Source organism: Nycticebus coucang, chromosome 3, assembly GCF_027406575.1.
Source record: "Nycticebus coucang isolate mNycCou1 chromosome 3, mNycCou1.pri, whole genome shotgun sequence".
Lineage (NCBI taxonomy): Eukaryota > Metazoa > Chordata > Mammalia > Primates > Lorisidae > Nycticebus > Nycticebus coucang.
The window spans coordinates 107,438,397-107,462,574 of NC_069782.1; the positions used below are offsets into that span (position 1 = coordinate 107,438,397).

At 41.5% G+C, this 24,178-nt stretch overlaps 1 protein-coding gene across 4 annotated transcripts in view; it reads left to right on the plus strand.

Annotated features, from left to right (window-relative positions):
* The window catches only part of ANK3 (ankyrin 3), a 545,106-nt gene that overhangs the window by 192,319 nt on the left and 328,609 nt on the right, over positions 1 to 24,178 (plus strand). For 3 of the 4 annotated variants that reach the window (XM_053582914.1, XM_053582918.1, XM_053582916.1), the window contains exon 1: positions 5,673 to 6,121. The exons of the other annotated variant lie outside the window; for it this stretch is intronic. In XM_053582914.1, coding sequence (XP_053438889.1) covers positions 6,008 to 6,121 — 114 coding nt within the window. In that variant the 5' untranslated portion in view covers positions 5,673 to 6,007. Of the gene's footprint in view, positions 1 to 5,672; positions 6,122 to 24,178 lie in introns of those variants that run through there. 4 annotated transcript variants of the gene reach the window in all.

Here is a 24,178-nt window from a genome sequence, read left to right on the forward strand (position 1 = left end):
ACTGCTAAATTGTCTTACAATACTTGTAGGGAGAAATATCTGCCTTCAAGAAGACAATTGCTGACAATTTGCACTTTTCATTAGTATAGCTCTTTATATAGACCGGTGCTGTCTGGTAGAAAGAGCGTGTGAACCATATATGGGATTACACCAGCGGTGCATCTTACAAGGTATATGTGAAACTTGGTAAACAGTCTGTGAAGCTAGTGAATGATGCCCCATGATCATATCAATGTACACAGCTAGGATTTAATAAAATAAATAAATAAAATTTCTAGTAATTGCATTTTAAAAGCTTTTTAAAAAGTGAACTTCATTTAATCATATATATGGTCTTTAACTGAGTATATCTGAAATATTATCATTTCAACATGAATCAATATGTAAAATTTTTGAGAATTTTTTTAACTAGGTCTTAAAATCTGGTACGTGTTTTACATCTCAATTTTCCAGTGAAAATGTAGCATCTCAATCAATATTTTATTTCCTAAAATTTAAAGTTAGAATAATAGATTTCCATATCCAGATTGTTCCAAACACACTTAAATGTGTCCTAGTGTCTGAATTAGGTATCAGTTTTAAATTTGAAATTTTACATTAAATAAAATTTAAAGGGTAGTTCCCTGGTCCCACTATCACATTTCCATCCCCGGTAGCCACACACCGCTGGTGGCTACTCTATTGGCCAGAGCAGATTGTAAACTCTTTAAACCTTTCCTGTGCTCCTTCTTTTATTTCCAAACATGCAAAGCCTTCTATCACCTTAAATCACAGCACTCTGGAATGGCGAGAGGTGCCTTTGAAATCATCCGTCCAGTTTCCTCCTCCTGCAGGAGCAGAAACCCAGAGAGGAAGTGGAGTGTCAGGCTCATTTTGTTTGCACACCCCTCCTGGTGCCTGCTTTACCCTCAGCACTCCCCAGGCACTACCAGTCTACTCCTTTGGGGCAGACAGAGACCGGGGTGTGCCTGTGGGGGCCTGCTACATGCACGGAAGGATCGCCTTCTCTCTGCAGGCTGGTATGGTGTGATGGAGAGACTTTGGGGAAGCCTCCTGGGGTGACTGCCCCGTCTACCCGTGTGAGGTCAGAGAAGCAGCTGGCACGCTTGGGACCAGCTGGGTCCTCTCTCCAGCGCGGAGGTCAGGCTGGTTAGTCAGAGAGACAGGGAAGGAGGGCACACCGAGTGCTAAGACAGATGGCTCCAAGGCCAGTCACCTTTAATCTGGAGGTACAGCTTCCTAGGAGGAGTGTGGACCGCAGGTTCTCCAAGTTATTCATGCATTTTTGTTTTTTTAAGGATTTCATGTATCTCTTCTAAAAAGAAGAATATGTGACTGAGTTGAAAATTTTGCAGGTGCTTTTTTTGTCATTTATAACCATCGTTCAGGTTTGGTGTTTGTTTTCTTTCTTGTTCCTCCACCTTGCTCTGAACGCGCTCAAGGTCTCTGGATATCACCTTTATCCAGGATGCCAAAATTAATAAAATGACAGTGGATCCAGTTTTCTTTGTGAAGGAGAAATAGTTCAACTATGTTGAACTATTTGGGGAAGCCGCCTTGCTTCTGAGAAGACTAAAGTGGGTGCAGCACAGAATAGTTGTCATTCCGTCACAACATACACCTGCCTGGTCAGGGAGCCCCTGGAGTCGGGCTGGGGTGGGGCAGCATCGCTGGCAGTGCTGGGATCACTGCCCTTCCTCCTTTCTTTCCTGCTCCCCCCCCCCCATTATTCGACTTAATCCCTGTCTTCCACTTCTCTCCCTCACTAGGTAATATTTTTTTCAAAGGGTGCAGCTACGGGAACGTCAAAACCTCCAAGCGGCAGTGTCGTCACTATAGAAATCACACACATGATTGTTATGTAACAGGTCAACCCCACAATGTGGAGACACAACATGAAATGGCAACTGAGGATACTCAGGTTATAAATTGGCTGAACTAATACTCAAAGCTTGTCTCAAATCCCTTGAAAAAGATCTGTGTGAAAACCGAGGAGAAAAAAAAAAAAATCCTGGCTGTGGTATCTAAAGTCTGTAAAACATCCAAAGGAATTGATTTGGCTTTATTTTCAGTTGCAAATTTAGTCACAATTGTTTGATTCCTACCTGAGGTACACGTATTATCTGGAGTATGAACATTACTTTCTATGCCAATCTGGAAAGTGATTTTTTTTTTAACTTTTTTGTAGTAGTTTCATGCTCTAATAATGTACAGGCAGGAAGTTCTCTAAACAAAACTTGTTATTTCTGGTAAGAAATAAATCATTTTGGATAAAATAATGAGGAAACTTAAAAGGAGGAGTCCCTTTTTGACAAAACTTCTAGTAACCCAGGTGCAAGCAAGGAAAAGCCTGGGGCTCATGCTGTGCTGCGCTGGCTTTCAAAACACACTCCCCTAAGCTGCCTTTGGGAGGAGAGTTCGGGGAGCTGAAAAGCTGGGGCTCCAGGACACCATTTCTTCGCTCTCACCAACCAGCTCCACTGTCACTTTTATTGACTGCTCTCCCTGTAGTACTTAGTCAAAGAATGATTTCTTCAGCTACTCAAAGTTGGAAAGATCACTCCTGCACTGTATTTTGAAAGGATAATTTAGGAATTCTTATGCCAGGGACTTTCATAAATCAGGAACAGATTTTTTGTTTGTTTCTTTCCTGACAAAGGGAAGTCACTTAAGAATTGTTATCCCTTAACTTTCCGTAGCTTGGGCATCCCACGCGTAGGCAGGGCCCATCTGTGCAGGACCTGTCCATCTGCCCTTGGGCCCACAGCAGAAAGAGGATTGGAAAAGTTGCTCCAGATGCAGGTGACCAGCAGACTGAATGGAACTCTGTATCATTGTTTCCTATAATGCCATCTGTACATTCCATTCTTTTTTCATCTGTTTGTATTTTTTGTTCCTTTGTTTGTTTGTTTTTGAGGCAGGGTTTTGCTCTGTCACCCTGGCTGGAGTACAGTGGCATTATCATAGCTCACTGCAACCACAAACTCTTGGACTCAAGCTATCCTCCTGCCTCGGCCTCCCCAGTAGCCGAGACGATGAACGTGCACCACTATGCCAGACTAATCTTTCTATTTTTTTTTTTTTTTTTTTTTTTTTTTTTTTTGCAGCTTTTGGCCAGGGCTGGGTTTGAACCCACCACCTCCGGCATATGGGGCCGGCACCCTACTCCTTTGAGCCACAGGCACCACCCAATAGAGACAAGGCCTCACGGATGCTCAGGCTCGTCTCAAGCTCCTGACTTCAAACAATCCTCCCACCTCATCCTCCCAAAGTGTTAGGATTATAGCGTGGCTTTTTTTTGGAACTGTCAGAGACCTGCCACCCTGTTCAGACCCAGGAGCTTGTACCATCTGGACAGTTGGTTTTACTTCGAAGATTAATATTACCTCTTTAATTTCGCAGAAGAGTACAAACTCCTGAGATTTAAGTAGAAAAGTTTGATAAGACAAGGACTAAAGTTTTGTAAAGTTCTTTTTAATGTGTTTATTTCAGTTATTATAAGGGCTTGGTTTCTAGAATTATTGACAAAACTGTCAATTCTCTTTGGGGCAGTGCCTTTGTGTTGAGAGTCAGTCTCCACAGAGCCTATCGGGATGAATGCTGTGTAAGGAGAAAGGGACTAAGTCTTTAGAAAAATAACAGGTGAAACTCAGGACCCACAGGGCTCTTCCTTCATAGGGTTGCTATTCAAAATTCTTTAAGTTTAGAAATAGAGGAGTAAAGCCTACATTTTTGTAAGAAAGAAAATCTAAACAAGCTATGCCTTTGAATTTATTTTTGGTAGGCCAACCCCTTACTGAGATGAGGGAAAATCCAAGGTGATAAAAGTTTACTTTTAGAAATCATGACCCATTCTCAACTTCCAAACATTTAGAGGAAGCAAAGAATTATTCTATGAAGACATATGTTGAAAAATACCCGTGGCTTATTTTCCTAACTATGCTTATGCTGATCAAGATCATTGGGAAAGGATAGTGCTTTGCCAGCCTTGGTTGAAGAATGTGCCTTGGTCAAGCAGGCTTATCAACATATTTACAGTATCATTATTTCTGTAGAGGAGGACAAGAAAGAAGATTAGGAGCCGATGGGAAGCCAGCCAGTTATTTTTTTTAGCTGACTACCCTCTTTAACTTCCTGAAAATACGAAAAGGAAATTGTATAAATGTTTCTCAAAAGCATAGGATGATTTATATAGGGAGAGAGCATATGAAAGTTTTGATTTTTATTCTGCCCGACCTATTGCTATTATAGGTAAATATTCTGATAGAAGAACCTTCATTTTTACTAAAAAGACCCACATATAGTTTATCTGCTCTCAGATCTGAGTTACATTTAATTCTCTCCCCCCCCCCCCTTTTGTCAGCTGGATGGTTTCCTGGGCACTGGAGAAACTGTGCAGGGCTCGCTCTTCACGAAGCTGGTTTTGTGTAGAGCAAACATATGAGCATCAGTGTCTGTTGTAGGCCCTTAATAACTCTGCCAGAGTGGTTTGCACGTGTTCCCAGGGAAATGATCCACTAGTGGTGGGAATGGAACTTTCTTTTCCCATTTTCTATCTTACAAGGAGAAAGGAAGATCTTTAATCTTTATATCAGAAATACAGTGAGGAGAAGTTGTCGACTGGAGCCCACTTGGCACTTTTATGAAGCAGAGGAGCAACAACTGCAGAGAACCCCACCCCAATCCTTGCGTGATGCATCGGGCTTTGCATTCTGTTCTTTAAACGCCTTAGCAATCAAAGGCACTGACCCCCGAAGTTACGGAGTTCAGTATTAGAAGCACAACTACTAAGTCTTTCCATGAGAACATCTTTGTTCTCTGCCCATCCTCTTGGTGAAATTGTTTTGTTTTTCTAAACTGAGGCTCAAATGTTTGAGGTCCTGCTACCATTTCGGCTGTTCTGTGACTACTGCGTGTTTGTAAATGACTCCCAACTTATTAGATTTCTTCCAGTGCGTGCGTCCTGGCAGAAGACACCAGTGCTGCTGCTTCACTTCACATCATGAATATTCAGAGGCTGCAGTCATTCAGGACTCAGGTGGCAAAAATAGTAAGGTGATTGAAGCAAACCCCAACATGAAAGCCACATCTACATTACAACGACTCAGAAGTACTGATCACAGCACAGATTCTCTATTCTCTGACCCTCCGTCCCCCTGAGAGGAGAGTCCTGGGGAACCTCCTGTGAATCAGGCATCTGTTCCATACACCAACATGCTCACGTCTTTCTCTAGGATGTGTTGTAATCAGCATGTTGTTTTCAAAAGACAACAAGCCCTTCTGTAGTCCTCTCCACTAAATGCATTTAGGCTGACGGTACAGCAGAAAGGATGCTCTGTGGAGATCAGCAATACATGCATTGTTTTCCCCATAATGCGCTCAGGGTCTCCATAGCAAAATTTAGTGTGCTTTTTGAGATCTTATTTTATATATTTTGTCACCATCAGCAGTTGAACTAAAGTAGGAACAGCTCCATTCTGTTACGGGTTAAATTATGTTCTGTGCTGATCTAGTGGTGATGTATAAATTGCAGCCCTTTCTTTTTTTCGAAGGCTTCTAAAATAGGTTTTCAGAACTGATGCTGGATTTTTGCTCCTGCATGTGTGGTGACTGGATTTTTCCCCTTTGGAGGAGCATCCTTTGCAGCATTTCCCCCTTCTGAGGAGTCACTTAGACACTTCCAGCTGGTGGCAGGGGATACAGCCATAATACAGCTTCCTCTGTCCCGGCTGTCTTCCACACTACGGGAACTGCATTACGATGGCTGCACTCTCTTGGAAAGGCGCAGGTGGAGGAAGGTGGAGGAGGAAGCCTGGACACCGTTGTGTTGGTTTTTAAAAGCTTCAGCTTCTCCAGCATCTTTGTATTTCGAATGTCTTCCTGCCTCTAGTCAAAGCCTTCTCTCCAGTGCTTGGAATGCTGCTGCAAGCCTGATTAAAGGTGCCCGAGGATATCACCTTTTACACGGAAGCCCTGTGTGCTTGAGAGGATCTTTATTAAATGCATTATGGCTCATGCAGCCTCACAGTTAAAGAAAACCAGGGATTTAGAAATCAATGCTGATGAAGAGCCTGAGAAAAAAAGGAAACACCGCAAACGGTCCCGGGATCGTAAGAAAAAGGTAGGTATGTACGCCACAGTGTGTGTATCTTGCCTGGATTCTTTTTGTTTCAATCTCCTCCTGGCATCTGTTAGAAGCATTGAGGGCTATTTTTACATGCTGGGCAGTATGTAAACTGGGTTTGTAAATTGGGAACAGGTGAAGAAACCTTAGGGCAGACCCTGGCCATGGGATGGGCGAGGGGAGGCTTTCTCCTGTGGGGTGAATGCAGGGCTCTGCGGAAGGTGCGCTTTACTTTACATGGGCACGGGCAGGTTTCCGAGACACGGGAAGGTGTTGCCGGGGAGTTAGAAGTAGTTTCTTCATAGCCTGATCAAGGTTAAATGGCCTGCCGTGACTTAGGTGTGAGGGAGAGGCCAGAGGGCCAGGCTTTGTACTTCTTAGAGGTCTGTCTCTTGGAAAAGGAGCTTTTGTGCTGGAACTGTGTCACATGTGTGCCTTTCTCAGGCAGCACTGCGACCTTAAAGATGTAGCAGAAAAGTCATTTCCTGATCTGCTTTTTTTCCCCTTTCTTTTACCTCTTGTCTTTCATAAGCTGCTTTTGGTTAGGTTGTGAGGTGGAAATAAGCTGCTAGAAATAACTTTCTTTTGTTAAATAAAGCCCAAATCACTGAGATTTGTTTTCTCCTGCTGGGGGGAGAGTGATTACCCTGAATGCAGGAATTCCTGTGCCCTGCAACCTTCAGCAGTGATTGCCAAGCCTGATTATAGATGATCTCCTGCTGATATTCCAGGGGCAGGAGGAAAAATAGGAGAAATATTCTGGGTCAGTGGTGTTTTATTACTGCCTGACCATATTTATGGAGTACCTCTTGGCTCTACCCTTAAATATAAGTCCTAAGTACTGACCTGGGGGACAGACCCTAAAGCACTTTGCCTCTTCAGCAATTAATAAAAATTGACTAAAACTCTGTGATCTGAATATGGAAGTCAGGTCATAAAGCATTTTTATGTTTCTTTGTGAGAATTCCCAAGGGAACAATAAGCTTAATCTGCTCTGAGCCCTGGTGCATGTCCTTTCTAAATGATATGCAGATTTCATCTGTTCTGTGTGCCCCTCTTCACCAGTGACCAATGAATATTGTTGGTACCTTTGCCATTTTCTTCAGAGTTGAGATCTATAGAAGACTCTCAGCCTCTTTTACGTCGCAGGCTCTAGCAGCTAGAGGGCTGCAGTTGTTTTGCTGCAAGATGTTAAATATAGATAGTTCGTACTTCAGTATTCTTGTAAATAAACTTCTGGACTTATATTTCCATGACAGGACAAACTTAGGTTAAGAGATTCTGTGCAGGCATATTTCAAAGTATCACACAGCAGAGTTGTTATGAAATCCCTGTGTTTTACTAGGTTCTGGTCTAATTTCATTGTATTAGGTTTGTCTGTGGGTAAGTCACTATTGATGCCCCCTCTCTACCCACATCTCTGCCCATATCTTTGCCCACCCCTAACATGCACTAGCTTCTCACCAACACAGGGAAAGTATGTTTACATGAAGCTATTTGCATCGTCCCTGTTGACACTGTGCATGAGAGAGGCCAGGCTGGCCAGGCCTGTGTACAGCAGTGTCCTATAGCAGCAATGACAGACCTGCTGCCTTTGTGCCTGGGCCCCTGTTTGTCTTGGAAGCAAAATAGGGAAGGCATGAGGCAAAGAGAGTTCCTGGACTCATTGGTCTGAAGCAAATGCTCTGTGGACCAAAATGCTTTGTTATGAGTACAACAGAGTGTGGCCAATGTAAATCTCTTAGCAACCAGAAGGGAACATGGAGAAATATCAATATCACTATTGTAAATGTGCAAGAGGATTTAAATGTTTTGTTCTCAGGATGCTCACAGAGGAGATCCAAAAAAGTGGCTCGTGGATAACACTTTCATTGCTGTTTTCCTTGCTAATGCATGGCACAGTAGAGTGGACAGATTTCCTAACAAACACTCAGCATATTACAGGAGATACAGTATTCATAGTAAAATTACTTCCTGGACTACTTGTAATGCACAAAGTTAAGATTAAATTATCTTGAAGACACACTCTAGATTTCTTTTGGTGGTAGGGTCCATACAACTCTTATATCCCTACAAAGTGAGTTGATTTGACTTTTGAGTTTCTTTTCCTTCACCTTTTCGTAAGACCTAATGAAGGCCTATAGGTTACTTTCTTCCATATTATAGATTCCACGTCCATTGAAAAAGCTGCTTTTAAATACTTTATGGATTATTATGAGGATAGTTTTTCTTGTTCCTGTGCAGAAATAACCTCTTAGATGTTTTAATTAAAGTAGTGAATATACTCACATAACATCACAAAACAGAAAAATTTAGGGAAAAACTTATTGAAGAGTATCTGATTTACTCAATAAGGGATTTGGTGCATGGCACTCCTGCAGCTCAGGTTTGATCAAGCCCAAGATGAATCTTTCTTGATTCTGTCTTATGACACAGCATTGTAAGGTACGGGATATCACCAAATGTCATCATCTAATCATAAATACAAGGTGGCCATAAACTTTGTATATAATTTTGAATTGTGCTCTACAGTATTTTAAATTGCACCTGAACTTTATGGCCACCCTGTATATATGTAGACTTAATAATGGATTCACGTTTTATCAAGTTTTTTTAAAGCCCATTGAATTATACATTGAGTCTCTTTTGAATATACTTGCCAGGAATAAGTGATGACCATCAAAAAAAAAAAAAATAGAAAACTTCTAGGAAGTTATAATTAGTTGAATTTTAATAAAGCTCCCTTTCCCGCACTGCCCCATGGCCCTTCCCTTCTTTTTCTCACATCTCTGCTGATGGGCTGCTTAGGTTGGCAGCCAGTGGGAGGCAGGCCAAAGGTGGACAGAGTGCCTTTGGGCAGGTAAATATTGGATCTGTGCCATGACTAAGCAACTTGCAGAGAAGAGCGCTTTACACCTCTTGTTTCCTGCAAGGTGTCTGGTCCACGAGTAGATGGCTGATCCTACCACCCACCCAGGAGGGTTGGAAGCCTGTGGTGCAGGCTGCAGTCCCTGTACGTCCTTGTTGCCACTGGAGTCTGGTGCTATGTTACCTGCATGATTACCCTCTCCCCACGTGAACTGTAAAACACATTTCAATAGTGAGGAATATGAGGAGAAGTGATGCTTAAATAATGCCAGTTTGTTCAATAAAAAAAAAATTGTTTTTCTTTTTGGTTTTTGTTTTTAGTATATGAATGGATGCACCTATATATTTACCATGTCCTGTCAAAAAAAATTTGAGGTAACCCAAGGAATCTTATATTTAAAAAGGAAACATTATGGAGTTCATCCTCCTCTTTTCCTCCACACATCCCATGATCCAGACATGGGGTGCTGATGGTATGTATGTACACACACACACATACACACACACACACACACACACACACACACACACATATATATATACGCCTGACACAGTGCTAGATACTGGGATACAGTAGCAAATATTTGATGATTAACATGTCTTCCGATTATTGATGTCAAACTTACCTACGTTTATCCCGTGGCAGAGCAGAAGTGAATATTTGTTGCTGTATTCTCATTGCATTTGTTCAGCAAACACTCATTGAGTGACTTTTGTGCATGAGACGGTGCATCAGATGTTGGAGAGAAAGGTAAATAAGGCCTACTGACCACAGAACAGGGTCTCCCAGCAGAGGCAGGGAAAAAGTTAAAAGCACTATTAATTGCCCTACATAAAGTAAGAAAAGGGAGTCATAGGAGCCCACAGAAGGACCCCCAGTTGACAGGATGAGCTCAGAACAGGTTCTTACTTAGTAAAGCTGAATCTTGAAAGAGGTGTCAGCAGGGCAGACAAGCAGGACAGGAATCCCATGCCCCAAGTGATGGGAGTAGGGAGCCCACTGGGTGTGTGGAAAACAAACATTATTTTGGAATGCCTGGAGCAAAGAGGGCCTGAGTGTGGGGCAGGAAAGATAAGCAGAGCTAGAGCACAAAGACGTTTGTGTGCCATCTTACAGGGTTTGGAAATCGTCCAGCTCAAAGGAGGGACAGACCTTCACGGTGGCACAGGGAGAGAGGAGCGTGAACAGCTTTATGCAGAGCCCCCGCCCAAGCATCTGTATTGTAGCAGCAGGGAGAGCAGTCGGGAAGCCTGATGGTAACCCAGACATGGGATGCGGAGAGCCTGAACCAGGACGGAGACTATGCCAGTGGCGAGGGGGTGTAGCATACCAGAGATATTTTGGGGAAGACTCAGTAGAACTTGGCGGTGGATGTAGGTAGGATGTGAGAGAGAGAGATCAGATTCTAGGGTAACTGCCAAGTTCCTGGCTCGAAGGAGAAGAGGAGGAATTAAACGTCCTCGATTCATGTCTTTTCTCTCAAGACAATAATTGACCACTTATTATGCACCATATAGAGTGTTACATTGCTCTATAGGTGGTGGCTCATGTAATCTCCACAATAACCCTACAAAGAAAGTATTTCATTAGCCCCATTTTACAGGTAAGGAAACTGAGGGATGAACCGTTTTGCTGGTTGCCCAAAGTTCTCACACGGCAGTGGCAGAGCTAGGATACTAGTTCTGGGCAAAGTCTCTAGCTTGTATTCTCAACTACTATACTCCACAACCTATGTTGGATATGGCATTAGTATTTACACAGCCATCCATCAGAGTGGGCCTGTTTCAGAAAACCTTTTAAATGGTAAGCTATTTCCTAGACATATGAAACCTTAAATGTCAGGTTTGATGTCTCTAAGTAACCCATATTGTAGTGTGTCTGTTTATCTGCTATAGATTTTAATGTTTTGCCTTGAGTTTCTGTTTCAAAAAAAATATTTGGGGGGCGGGATGGAAGAAAGAAATGAAAATTACCAACATCCTAGGACTTCATATCCTCAGATACATTGTATAATGACAACATCACAGTCAGTTAGATGCTTGCTGTATGTCAGGCAATGTGCAAAATGCCTTGAGTTATTTTTTTCTCTTCCACAATTTTCCTGAGGTAGGCATCATTTTCATCCCCATTTTCAGAGAGGAAACCAAATATCTTGCCTGACGTCATCCAGCTAGTAAGTGGTGGCTCTAGACTTAAACTTGGGTTAGGATGTGGTTGAAATCTGTATTTAATCACTGGGCTTATTGTAATACAACTATAGTGCTCTCTTTTTGAGCCAAAGCAATTTGCATGTTTGAGGTTTCAGAAGACATGAACATACAACTGTAGTGTTGTATCTTGCTGTAAACGCTTGGTGCTTCCGGATGCTGGCTTTCCCCAGGTCTAGTTACCATAGTATGCATGATGTAAGAGGCCGGGCAGGATGAGGTTTTATACTGCAGGAGCTGGACTTTTGTGGGAGAGAATCACATGGATCCTGATGAGATTAAGGGAACCTGCTCTGTTTCCTGCTCCATCGAGTACATGGACTCCAGGTCTCCAGGGAGCCTGGTCTCTATCGGCATAGTTGATAACTCTGTACTGTAACTATGTGTTTATATCTCTGTCCTACCCAGGAGAGTAGGAGCTCCTTCAGGCTGTAGGTGGTATCATAATTATCTACTACAAGCAAACTGGGGCTTGCTGTGTGGATGGGTAGGTTGATGGATGATGAGAGGGAGTCCAGGGTAATGATAAAGAGCAGGAACTGAGTTCAGTTAGTTGTGTGGTCTTGGGAAGTTATTGAATCTCTCTGTGCCTCACACTTTTCACCTGCGAAGTGGAGGTAGTAAAGAGCTAAGTGTGCATAGCCATGGTGATATGATGGGATTTTAATGAGTTAATATTAGAACAGCGGTTGGCACCAAGTAAGAGCCAGGTGGTGGTAGTAGTTGCTGCTGCTGTTCAGAATGTAGAGACAAATGAGCAGAGAAGAATAAGGGGGCTGTGGTGTGGGCAGCAGAGTCAGCCAGTGTACTGAAGCATTAACCAAAGCTTGGGTTTGTTACGCAGCTTGTCTCAGGTCACAGAAATAGCTGGCCTTGGAATCAAGTCCTATGTGGTTCCAAGTCCCTTGTTTGGCCAACTAAATCTCAGTAGGAGGGGTTATCTTAAGGGAGATTCTTATTAATGGACAGACATGGTGAAAATTTATGTCAAGAGGAAAGTTATTACTTTTTTCTTTTTGTATTTCGGAATATTACAAGAAGAGCCACGTTTTGGTTACATAATTTACTTTTGTACGTTTTAAGTCAAAGTTGTAAGTGTGCCCTTGACCCAGAAGAAAATGATCACCTTTGAGTTTTTAAAAGTTAAATTATTTAATAATTAGAATTTCAATAAATAAATCATTTAAATTCAACTGCAAAATCTACATTCCTTTAGAATTTTAATAAATAAATTATTTCAATTTAATTGCTAGAATCTAGATTCCTTTAAGCCTTTATAATTGGTGTACTTGTACATTGAAAAATTTTAAGCAGAATCCTGTTACTGAAAAAGGAAGCATCGGATTATAAATGTTGATTAATACGTAGCTTACACATTGGAGAATGTCTGAATATAATGTTAGGCTCTCAGGTACAGAATCCAAATTTTAGTCTAAAGAAATATTTGAAAATAAGCAGTGTTGCCAAAATTGGTATCCTAGTTCGTATAAATTAAAAGTAGAAGAATTGAAAGCAAAGCAGTTGGAAATCCAGCCTAAATCTTTCACATATAAGGTCAGATTTCATTCTGGTGCTTGCCCCATTTACTCTAGATTATAATGCCTTGGCCCCAAACTGGCATCATGAAATGGGGCAGTTCATATTGTCAAATGTCTATAAAACGTGTAGATTTCAATTTAGGTTTCATTGATTCTATTAAATTATTTATCATCATGGGTGCTTTTCTGACTAATTAGAATCATATCCTCAGTTCTGTTCGAACTTAAAGTAAGCCTATTAAAGTGGGTAGGACAGAAACTACCGTTCACATCTGCCAGGTCTGTAGCTTGCCATTTGGCAGAGCAAAAGTCATTGCTGTCTTAAGAGAAAGATATACCATCTGCATGATAAAGAATAGGAAGGTAAGGCCGGGTGTGGGGGGTGGTGGCTCATGCCTGTAATTCTAGCACTCTGGAAGGCCAAGGCAGGTGGATTGCCTGAGCTCAGGAGTTCAAGACTAGTATGAGCAAGAGCAAGACCCCATTTCTAAAAAATAGTAGCCAGGCATTCTGGCTAGCACCTATAGTCCCAGCTACTTGGGAAGCTGAGGCAAGGGGATTGCTTAAACTCAAGAGATGAAGGTTGCTGTGAGCTATGATCCTAAGACATTTTACCAAGGGCAAAAAAGTGAGACTCTGTCTCAAAAAAAAAAAAAAAAGGTAGAACTAGGCCATGGGAGGGTTGGAAGAAAGAAGGTTCATGATCTTCTAGACATTAAAAGTTAGTAACATTGAAACACTTGTAATCTACATGTAGAAAACTTTTACAACCTTATAGAGTGGGCTTTCGGATGTTAACTAAGTAACTGTGATCAGGAAGGAGGTGGCAGAATAGAGAAAATGAGGCAGTGTTTTTATCAGCTTTGGCACATTGTAAGCACTCAGAAAATTATTTTCCAAATTAATTTGGTGAATGAAATTTTACTAATAGACCACCATTCCCAAACAACCAGTTAAGTCCTGCAGTTAGTTCTTAGCAAACTTATCCACAGCCTTTGGGGAATTAAATCTGTCATTTTGAGAAATAGTCCCAAAGACTCATATGTTAACTACACTTTCCATTCATTAACACAGTTATTAATTAGCTTCTCTTGGTAGTTAAAGGATGGCTTAGTAGATATTAAAGAAAGCTTAAGAATTATATGCACTGATAGAAGAAGTATCAAGTAATTGTTTTAACAAATGACCTTTATTTTGCATTCAAGCATATGTGTATATGCTGAAATATTTATGGGGAAAAATATTGACTTGGGGTGAATGAAAGAATCTCCTCTGTGTAGTTTACATATTGTGGTTATTGAGAAGAAATGAGATGTTACTTATGCAATCTGTCTCCAAGGTATGATACGTATAATCCACTACCAACCAACTTATCACTCTAAGTAGAAGGGCCACGATAGGGCACGTATTACAGTTTCAGGATAGTTGGGGACAGAGGGAGGAATGAATAATCTGACCAATGTAGACCTTTCATACCTGGTTGCTGAACCCCACGTGGCCCATTGGCTGTCTGCCTTCCAGCACATTCTCTTCTGCCTATGTTCTCAGATGGCTACTTGCTAGAGCCTGTAAGATTTTTAGTCACACACAGCAAGTTACCCTTTACCCAACACTTTGGCCCACTTCTGTAACTGCTACCTAGAATGATCAGTGTGTTCATATTACTCCCTTTCACCTTAAACCAAACAGAAAACTAAGCCTGAAACCTGGACATCTTTCCTTAGACATTTTTCATTGTAGACTTTTTATGATTTTTTTTTTATTTTTCAAAGGACTAGTCAGTGAAATACCCAACTGAAAAAGCATATGAAACAGAATTTCACCTGCTCTTTTATTTTTTTTATTTTTTATTTTTTTTGTAGAGACAGAGTCTCACTGTACCGCCCTCGGGTAGAGTGCCGTGGCGTCACACGGCTCACAGCAACCTCTAACTCTTGGGCTCACGCGATTCTCTTGCCTCAGCCTCCCGAGCAGCTGGGACTACAGGCGCCCGCCACAATGCCCGGCTATTTTTTTGTTGCAGTTTGGCCGGGGCCGGGTTTGAACCCGCCACCCTTGGCATATGGGACCAGCGCCCTACTCACTGAGCCACAGGCGCCGCCCTCACCTGCTCTTTTATTTAGTGAGCTATAATTTTATTGAGGAACTATGCTGGGCGCTCTATTGGGTGCTTTAAGTAGATGGCTATATTAAATCCTTATGGTGTTATTATCCCAATTTTCTGGAATAAGGAAGTTAGACTCTGAAAATGTATCAACAACTTGCCCCAAATTACACAATTTTAAGTATAAAACTGGAATTCAACCCAGGTTGCTCTGATTCCCAGCACTGTGGATTTTTTTTTTGTTTGTTTTGTTTTTTTCAGTTTTTGGCTGGGGCTGGGTTTGAACCCGCCACCTCCAGCATATGGGGCCGGCACCCTACTCCTCTGAGCCACAGGCGCTGCTCATCTCAGCACTGTGTTTTTTTACCACTCCTGCCAGGACTCACCTCCAACTTGCCAGTAGAAGCATGATTTTCCATGGAATACTTGACCCCATGAAGTGAATCTTTCCTGGACCATTAAATATCACATTAGGTTCCTTTCCCTAGAAAATCCCTAATATTATAAAATCTTTACTGTGCAGAGAATAGTGCAGAATGGAGCTTGGAAAGTAGGCAGTGATATAACTAGATATAATAAATAAATTGACTTCAAATCACTTTCACTTCACATATTTACTAGAAATGCAACCTACCTTAATAGGATCATAATCATATTCACAGTAAAGTAAGAAAATGTACATATAAATTCATTCCCAAAATGTTATATTTTTGAACATAAGATCAAAATCATTTTGTGTCAGCTAATATTTTTAGTTTTTGAAAAGAGTCTATTCCCATGTTTGCCAGCACCTTCCATTTCATGTTTATCACTTTTATGAGAAAATTGTGGAAGAACTTGGCTTTAAATAACCTACTCAGGGCCTCAAGACAGACTGGATTTTGGAGTTTAGATTAGAAATGAAAGTGTAATTTTGTAGAATGGTAATAAATTAACACCAACATTAAAAAGCTACTTCAGCTGATGACATAGACAAAATGTTAGAATTGAGTCACGTGGGCTTTGCCAGATTCTTTCCTTAGTACCAAGATAGAAGAGATCTTCTAGGCCTTAGGAAGTGATTTTTTTTTTTCCTGGCTGTGGGAACAATTAATGGAAAGTTAAATTTGAGGTTGGGGAGGATTGAGCATAAATTGGAGTTCTCAAAAATGTTGATGATTCAAAAATAAATGTGTTTAGGCTTTGCTAGTAAGCCTCAGTTTGAATTGATAGGAAACCTATTAACAAAAAGTAAGTTCAATTTACAGTAAAGTAATTGGTAGGTGCCAAAAGCAATTGTCTCACTTAGTGCTGGAATGAACCCTCTGAGTGAGGTGGCATTACTTGCGTTCTGCTGCTGAGGAATGTGAGGCTTAGATATTGAATTGATCAGTAACAACGAGCAAAAAGCGGAGCTAGAACTTGAACCCAGCTATTGGACTGTAACCCCCCACCCATCTTATATGGCTATTCTTCCTTCAAAGTATTCACCAGTTATATAAGATCTTTGTGTTTGGAAGAGGCTTTTATAGGCAGTCCGCAAGTGACAATCATCCAACTTATGTACAGCTGACATTTACCAACAGAGGCTATTATAGGTACTAGGTAAATGCACCTGTTCGAATTACATACAAATTCATCTAACAAACCTATGGAATCTATCTCATTCATAACCTAGGGACTGCCTGTACTGTCATTTCTATTATTTTATATTCTATATACGAATGATTTTTGTATCATTTTTATGCCTTTCTCATTATCACCAAAGTTATTGTTCATTTGTTTTACATAGTAAATACTAGCTAAAAAGTGCTTTTTAAACAATGGTGCGTGACTGCTTTTATCTCTCGATATTTCATGGGGATGTTAAGTATTACTGCAGAACACAGAGCAATTTTGAATCAAGTACAAAAAGACCATAATGGATCTCGGCATTGTGCATTTACAATGTTCTAGGGAAGCAATGTTTGTGAATACCATAACTTTGAACAATGGGTTTTATTTCCTATTAGTAAACCTCTCCAAAGCTCCAGTCTTCAAAGTCCCTGCCACATGTATGCTATCTGGCTGGTTGGGGGTGAAAGAGACAGGACGTACTAGAAGGAACATTCTTCTGAGGTCACTGAATCCCCACCTTGTCCCCTGCTCCCACCCTCTGCTATAAGGACCTCATGTCCTGTGCGGTGGCGTGGCCATTGGCAACCTGATTCAGTAACATGAGTATATTTACTTAGCTCTGTCAACACTCAAAATACATTTGCCTGCCCTTAAGTAACAGGAAGATAACCATATTGATGTTTAAAAATGCTGCCTGTAATTAATTTCTTTCCTTTGAAGCATGGCCATTGTTAACAATCCTGTTTTACTATGCTGCTTCAGCTGGAGTCGGTCCTTTGCCATCTAAAAATAAATGACTTTGTTATGCACATTTATTCCATCCACATTTATTCCAAACAGAATTAATATATTAGTACTGGGAATCCAGGCATATGAAATTCACACATTCACTTGTCTTAATTATTACAGAATTAGTGATCCTGCTATTACTCCTCAAATTCCAGCCTGTAATTTCTTTCAAAAGGTTTTGAATGGGCCCCATCTCAGCTGAAATTGGATCTGTGGAAATGACGGTGAATACATTTAAAATATGTCTTCCCTGCTGATGGGGTCATGACCTGGCCGGCCCGAGCCCTGGTCTTGATTTTTCCGTCATGCCACACGGCCAAGGGAGTGAGTGTTCCTCTTGTTCCAATGTGAGTGAGTCCAGATCCTGGTCTTCCTCTGATCCCTCCATGGAAAAGCCTTGTCTTCCGCGTCCGGTTGTAATTTGATTTTACATAACGTGTTTTGGTGGATTTTCCACAGGATAAGATTAAAATAATTATGTAGCCATCCATTTGGCATCTGACAGGCATTATGTTCTTATCTGCTTTCTGGGGATTAGTGCGGATTCTGCTGTGGCACGGAGAGGGGGGTCCGTGCACGTTCACTTGGCACTCTCAGCTTTGACCTGTTTTCCTTGAGTTCCATTTCAGCTTTAGCGGAACCTAAATTATTAATATGATCTGTGCTGTGCCTGCACACAGAGCTTAGTCCGGCCTGTTTTTCTTTTTAAGTGCTACTGGGGATCTCAGAAATAATAAGAAAACTGATTTTTGTTGTTTCTGTGGAATGAAGGAGAGGCCTGGGGCGTGAGTTGTGGGGTCAGCTAGGCCTGGGTTCCAATCCTGATGCTCTTACTTCTCCTTTGTGGGGGCTACAGTCAGTTACTTAAGATCTCTGAGCCTGGGTGCCCTCATCCATATATAACACCTACCATAAAGAAATGTTACGGAGACTGGAGGAAATTGAACATGAAGGGGCTGGTGCCATACAGCGATTCAGCAAATATTGATTCCGCCCACTGCCCCCACTCCTTTCCTTTTTCTCTCATACACTTGGAAGAAACAAGAGTTTGAGGCTTTTTATTTTGTTTTTATTTTGAGATAGAGTCTCACTCTGTCACCCTGGGTGGAATGCCGTGGCATCATAGCTCACAGCAATCGCAAACTCCTGGGCTCAAGTGATCCTCCTGCCTCATCCTCCCCAGTAGCTGGGACTATAGGTGCCTGCCACAACACCCGGCTAGTTTTTCTATTGTTAGTAGAGACGGGGTCTCCCTTGGTTGAGGCTGGTCTTGAACTCCTGAACTCAAGCAATCCACCCACCTCAGCCTCCCAGAGTGCTAGGATTACAGTTGTGAGCCATTGCACCCTGCCAAGAATTTGTTTTATGCCAAGCGTATTTAGTAAGTATCATCAGTTACGATGGGAAAGAGAAGTAAATTTGCTGAGGTGAATTAGAAGCAGAAGGTACACACCTAAGTAGATAATAAATATGAGTTTGCCTTCACGTCGGGGCGTGGGAGATATACAGCTGGCTGTAAAGTTATATGTACTGCTATCCTGTATATTCCACAAAGAACAGTTAAGACCAGAGCCAAATTTCTATTAGGAAGAAGTGTGGTGTAGGAAGCTCGGGTCCTAGAGAGGTGCAGTGGCTTCCTGGGGATCACCTGGTAGACCTCTACCTTCTTCCACAGCAGCACCCCAACCTCCAGTGCAGGGTTTCCGTTTGCCTGGTAGATTGTCTGCATTGAGTGATACGCAAGTCTTTTTCCTTAATGGAAAAAGGCCTTCCTGAGTTTACCTATGAGTTCCCACTAAAGCTCTCCGCTGGTGGTGGCTGCTTGACTCCCAGAGTAAAAACCACTTGAGGGAAATGAGGCAGCTGAAGTTTAGTTCTAGTGACCCTCATCTCTGCTGAGCAGTTTCCCAGGGACAACTGGAGCAACACAGGCAACCCAAGAACCAATAGCTTTTCTTGCTAAATACTAACTGGCAAAGCAGAGACGTTTCCTACAAGAGCCTTTGACAGTATTTAATACCCGTTGTGCCACTGGTACTCCTTGCTTGCTTGTAATATACTAGAACATTCTGTGTGCTCTTCTAACTTACTTTCTCTTACCATGGAAGTAATAGATACTTGATGTGGAAATAACGTTAAACACAGGGGGACAAAGATGACCTAGCGGAGAAAAATAGCTGTCACCATTTTGAAGTAGATGTTTTCCGTGTTTTCCTGTGCACCTGTGCACTTGGTTTCTTCTTTCCACCCTTTCTACCTTTTTTCTTTTCCTTCCTCCACCCTTCCCCCCCCCCAGATAAATGGGGAAATAGTGGTACTACCTGTTTAGCAATTTCATTTTTTCTCACTAAAAACACTATAATATAAATATATATCCATTTCAATAAATATAGTTCCATGTTTTTTGTGGACCTATAGCATTCTACTTTGATTGTACCCAAAGGTACCCAACTAACCTCTTGTTTTTCTATATTTAGTTCATTTCAGTATTTATTATTATGAAAAATGCCACAAAGCACTAAGGATGCTCCTACTCCAACTTTTTTGTAAACCACGCTGTTCTCGTTTTCCCATCTCCTGACTTTCTGTGAGTCGTTTTTTTGGTTTTTTCCAAGTCCTCATTCTCAGGCCAGAGCTGGCATTCACAACCTTTTCACCCACAGAGCTGCTCATTGACCTAGTTGAATTCGAGCAGTTGAAATAACTCTACTTTACGTCATTCCTAGAGCACGCTCTGATTTCCCACTGCTGGTCTTGGGGTTGCTCTGCCTACAGTCCCTCCGTCCCTCCTTCTCTTCAAATCCTCCCAACTGTTGGGGTTCACCTATAATCCTGCATCCTGAAACCGTGGTTTATCGAGCTGGATGTCATTCCTTTCATCTTAACTATTATTTTACAACTACTTGTGTCTGTCAGAAAACTTAAGGTCCTCGACGTGGAATTATAGTTTTTGTGAAGACATCTAGATGAACAAAGTCACAAGACTTCATTTTTAATGTCGGCGAGGCCCCTAAGTGCAACCTGAGCCCTTTCCTTGTCCATGTTACTCTGAGGTCCCTGACATAATGGGCTGGAGGGCTCTCTCTGCCCCCCAGCTCCAGCAGCACCCCTCAGGCTCTACTGCACCACAAGTTCCCTGGGCAGGAACGTCCTGAGTGACCGTACAGGCCCTTCTAGGCCCCACTGGCTCAGCCCCATTGAATGTGTAAATGACAGGGGTGCGCAGCTCTCTGTCCAGGGCTGTGAGCTCTTCCTCTGCCTTCATCAGCTCACGTTTGCTTCTTTGAAGGCAGTGACTTTCGGCTGGTGAGATGGAGGCTGCACCATATTCATCTGGGGTTACTGTGACCGCAGGCCTGCTTTGCCCAGAACTGACAAGTTTCCCTGGACATGGGACTTTCAGTGCTGGAACCTGGATGCCATGTTCCCCTCCCCAGGGACATATGAGAGTTGGTGGAGTGTGGTGGGGCAAAGAGTAGAGCAAGAGGGGGGTTCTCTGTGCCTCCTGTGCCTGAAGCCAGCTCAGTCTTGATTCCTTAGAGGGCCTTGTCCGCCTTCTGTGATTCTTCCATCACTTTTTTCCTCTGGGAATCTATTTCCCATTTTTTAATCTCCAGTGTCATCAGTGGACATTATTTCTTCCTAACCTCCTGCCATCTCTTAATTATTTAAGCACAGTGGACCTCTCCTCATAACATACCATGGTGAGTGGAAGAAAGTACATAAAATTCAGCTTTGGGTAACAGCTGCTGCTTATGTTATTTTTTTGGGGGGGGGTGGTTATCTGTGCTTTGCTCTTATCTCTCAACTCTTCAACTCCTGGGGTCTTATGCCTCCCTCAACTGTGTTCTTTTTTTTTTTGATTATTACTGACTTTGATTTTTCAAACTGTCTCCTCCTCCCACTCACCTCACCTTGGCCAAGGGAAGATATTTAAACCTTCTGCCTCCACAAGAGGCCCCCGGCCTGGCTGCCAACTTTCCACCAGGGTATTGGCCATAAACAGACATAACAAACATTACTACTTTCTAATTTAATTCTAGTTTCATTTCTTGCGTCCCAGGTGGAGGGAGCCCATTATTGTTTAATTAAATGTTTTGATGAAACCTGTTACAAAGTTACATACATAAAATGTTATAGATACAAGAGAATCACTTTTTCCTGTTACAAAGTTACATATCTAAAATGTTAATGCGCAAGAGAATCACTTCTTCCTCAAATTTACATGACTGAGACAAAAAAAAATTGAAATTCTTTTCTTTTTTTAAATTTAGGATTAATCTAAAGGTATATATGATAAGGTGACATTGTTTGCATTTGTTAGGTTGAAAATACTAGGTTAAAGAGAAAAACTACTTATCATACCTCCATGTTTATACCAATCACCCAAATCATATTTAATATATTAGAAATGATTTATAGATTTATAATAGATGAAAATACATGATTTCGGTCACTTCATTGGAGTGAATACGTGATTTCATTTATTAGAGTGAATACATGGTTTCATTTATTAGAATGAATACATGATTTCATTTATTAGAGGGAATACATGATTTCATTTATTTAAAGTGAAAAGAAGTGCTACTGTAGAAATCTGAATTTGAACATATAGGATTTATGTAAGGGACAAATACTTCAGTTTTGAAGGGCAGAGTTGTGCGGAAAATTCCCAGAGAGTCTCTGGAGTTAGAGAATCTTAGAGATGGAAGGGGCCGTCGGGGTCCCTGTGGCAGGGCAGCTGCAGGATGTGTCCCCTTGTCAGTTGCTCTCTGCGTTGTCTGTCACTCTCTGCTCATGAATCACCTGCGAGTGGGAACATCCTACCTCTGAACGTAGCCCCTATTTCTGCACAGTTCTGCTTGCTAGAACATGCTCTCTTATTTTTGAGACTAAATCTAGCACCCTGGTATGTCCACCCATGTGCTAGCTATTTCTATAGAGGAGGGTAGGGATGCGTTGGCACCGCTGCTTCTCTCCAGCTTAAATGCTCCCCGCTTCTTTAGCTGGCCTTCATAAGACAGCAACAGTCACGGCATCCCCTGACTTCCCTCGTAGCCATCCTAGGATATCTAGCATGGATGTATTTCATGTGTGGACCGTCAAGCTCACAATACGTTGATACTGTACATCTCAGCTATTGCCACTATGGGTAAAAGAGGCCAAGATCACAGTTGTTTTGGGGAGAAGGCAACTGAGAGTCTGTTCAGTCCTTTTGCATGGGAACTTTGGTATTTGGTATTGCACATTTATTTTATCCTTTCTCTTTTAGTTTTATTTTGGTTGGCATTGAAACACACACATTTGACTGATTTGTGAATACATTGGAACAGTGAGACAGCAGCAAAGTATAGATTTATAAGGATGCAAAGTTTTGTCCCTCTAATAATTTATCTTCTGCGTTTGCTGTTGTAGTATCCACCATTACTGTGTGCTTCTCACTTAGAAATTATTTCCTGAGTAATTGTTAAGGACCAACCCCATGTCCTACATCGTTCTTTCTTTTTTTTTTTTCTACCTGTCTTTGGGCTTTCTGTTTTTGAGTCTGCTTCCTTTTCTTATCCTCCTTGTCTTAAAAGTATTCACTAGAATTCACTAGAACAGGTGGAAATATTTCAGTATTAGTTGGATACGAGAGAGGAACAAATTATGTAATGTGTTGACATTTATGAAATGTTGGTTTTTACATATTTCAGACTAACCAATTTAATCGATAAACAGTTGCCTTCTTAGGGACTAATTTTGATGAAGGAGTCCTTAGAAACTAACGAGTACATATAATTATTTTGACAGAAAAATGAGCTCATAATAAGGATATAAAAAGAACATAATAAGGACATTCATGAAATATTTGAATATTGCAGTGAATGTGAAACATACATGTTGTTTTGATTCAACAGCATTTCAACATTTCAGTTCAACAAACATTTATATTCTCTGGGAATACAAAGGGAGGTAAAATATGCTTCTAGTCCTTTGGAAACTGTCTAGCCTCTTAAGAGAGATGGACAACTTTGGCCAGTTAAAATAGTCTTGCCTGGGCACCTTGGTTCACACCCGTAATCCTAGTACTTTAGGAGGCTAAAACTGGAGGATAGCTTAGGGCCAGGAGTTTGAGACTAGCCTGGGCAACATAGCAAGATCTTATCTCTACAAAATTAAAAAATTAGTTGGGCATAGTGGTGGATGCCTTATACATAGCAAGATCTTATCTCTACAAAATTAAAAAATTAGTTGGGCATAGTGGTGGATGCCTTATAGTCCCAGCTTCTTGGGAGGCTGAGGTAGGAGGATTCCTTGAACCTGGGAGTTGAGGTTATAGTGAGCTGTGATTGTGCTATTGTACTATAGCCTGGGTGAGAGAATGAGGTTTGGTCTATAAAAAATAAAAAATAGATACCCTGTAGTTAATATATAAAACACAGTTGATATATAAAGTACCGTAGAGGCCTTAGGAAGGGGCATGCCTCCCAGGACAGGAGAGACCAGACGGATGTGGAGATTGAACCTGGTCCTGAAGACTGAACGGTGTGGCCAGTTACAACACAGGTAGGAAACTTTCAGAAGGATCAATTGGACATGATGACTTACCAAACATGGGGAAAAGTGGAGGAAAGAATCCCAGGAGGGGCTGTCAGAGATGTCACAGGGCTGTGAGTGTCTGTAGGGCTGGCTCTACTTTGTACTGAAGGGGGAAGGGAGGAGGACAGGGTCTGAAGTGTACTTTCTCTTTTCCTTCTTCTTTCCCCAGTGCCTATTGACTATTAATATTTTTGCAAAGTAAGAAATGTTGTGTTACATTAAACTTCGATTTTCAGTATTTGCTCTCAAGTCCACTGAGCGGATAAAATTAGCAACCTAGAGAATAATTACTGAATTATTTTGAGAAGTATTGAAACCCTTGATTTTTATGTAAGCTGTCATGATGAATCTTAGAGAAGGCAGCTAAAA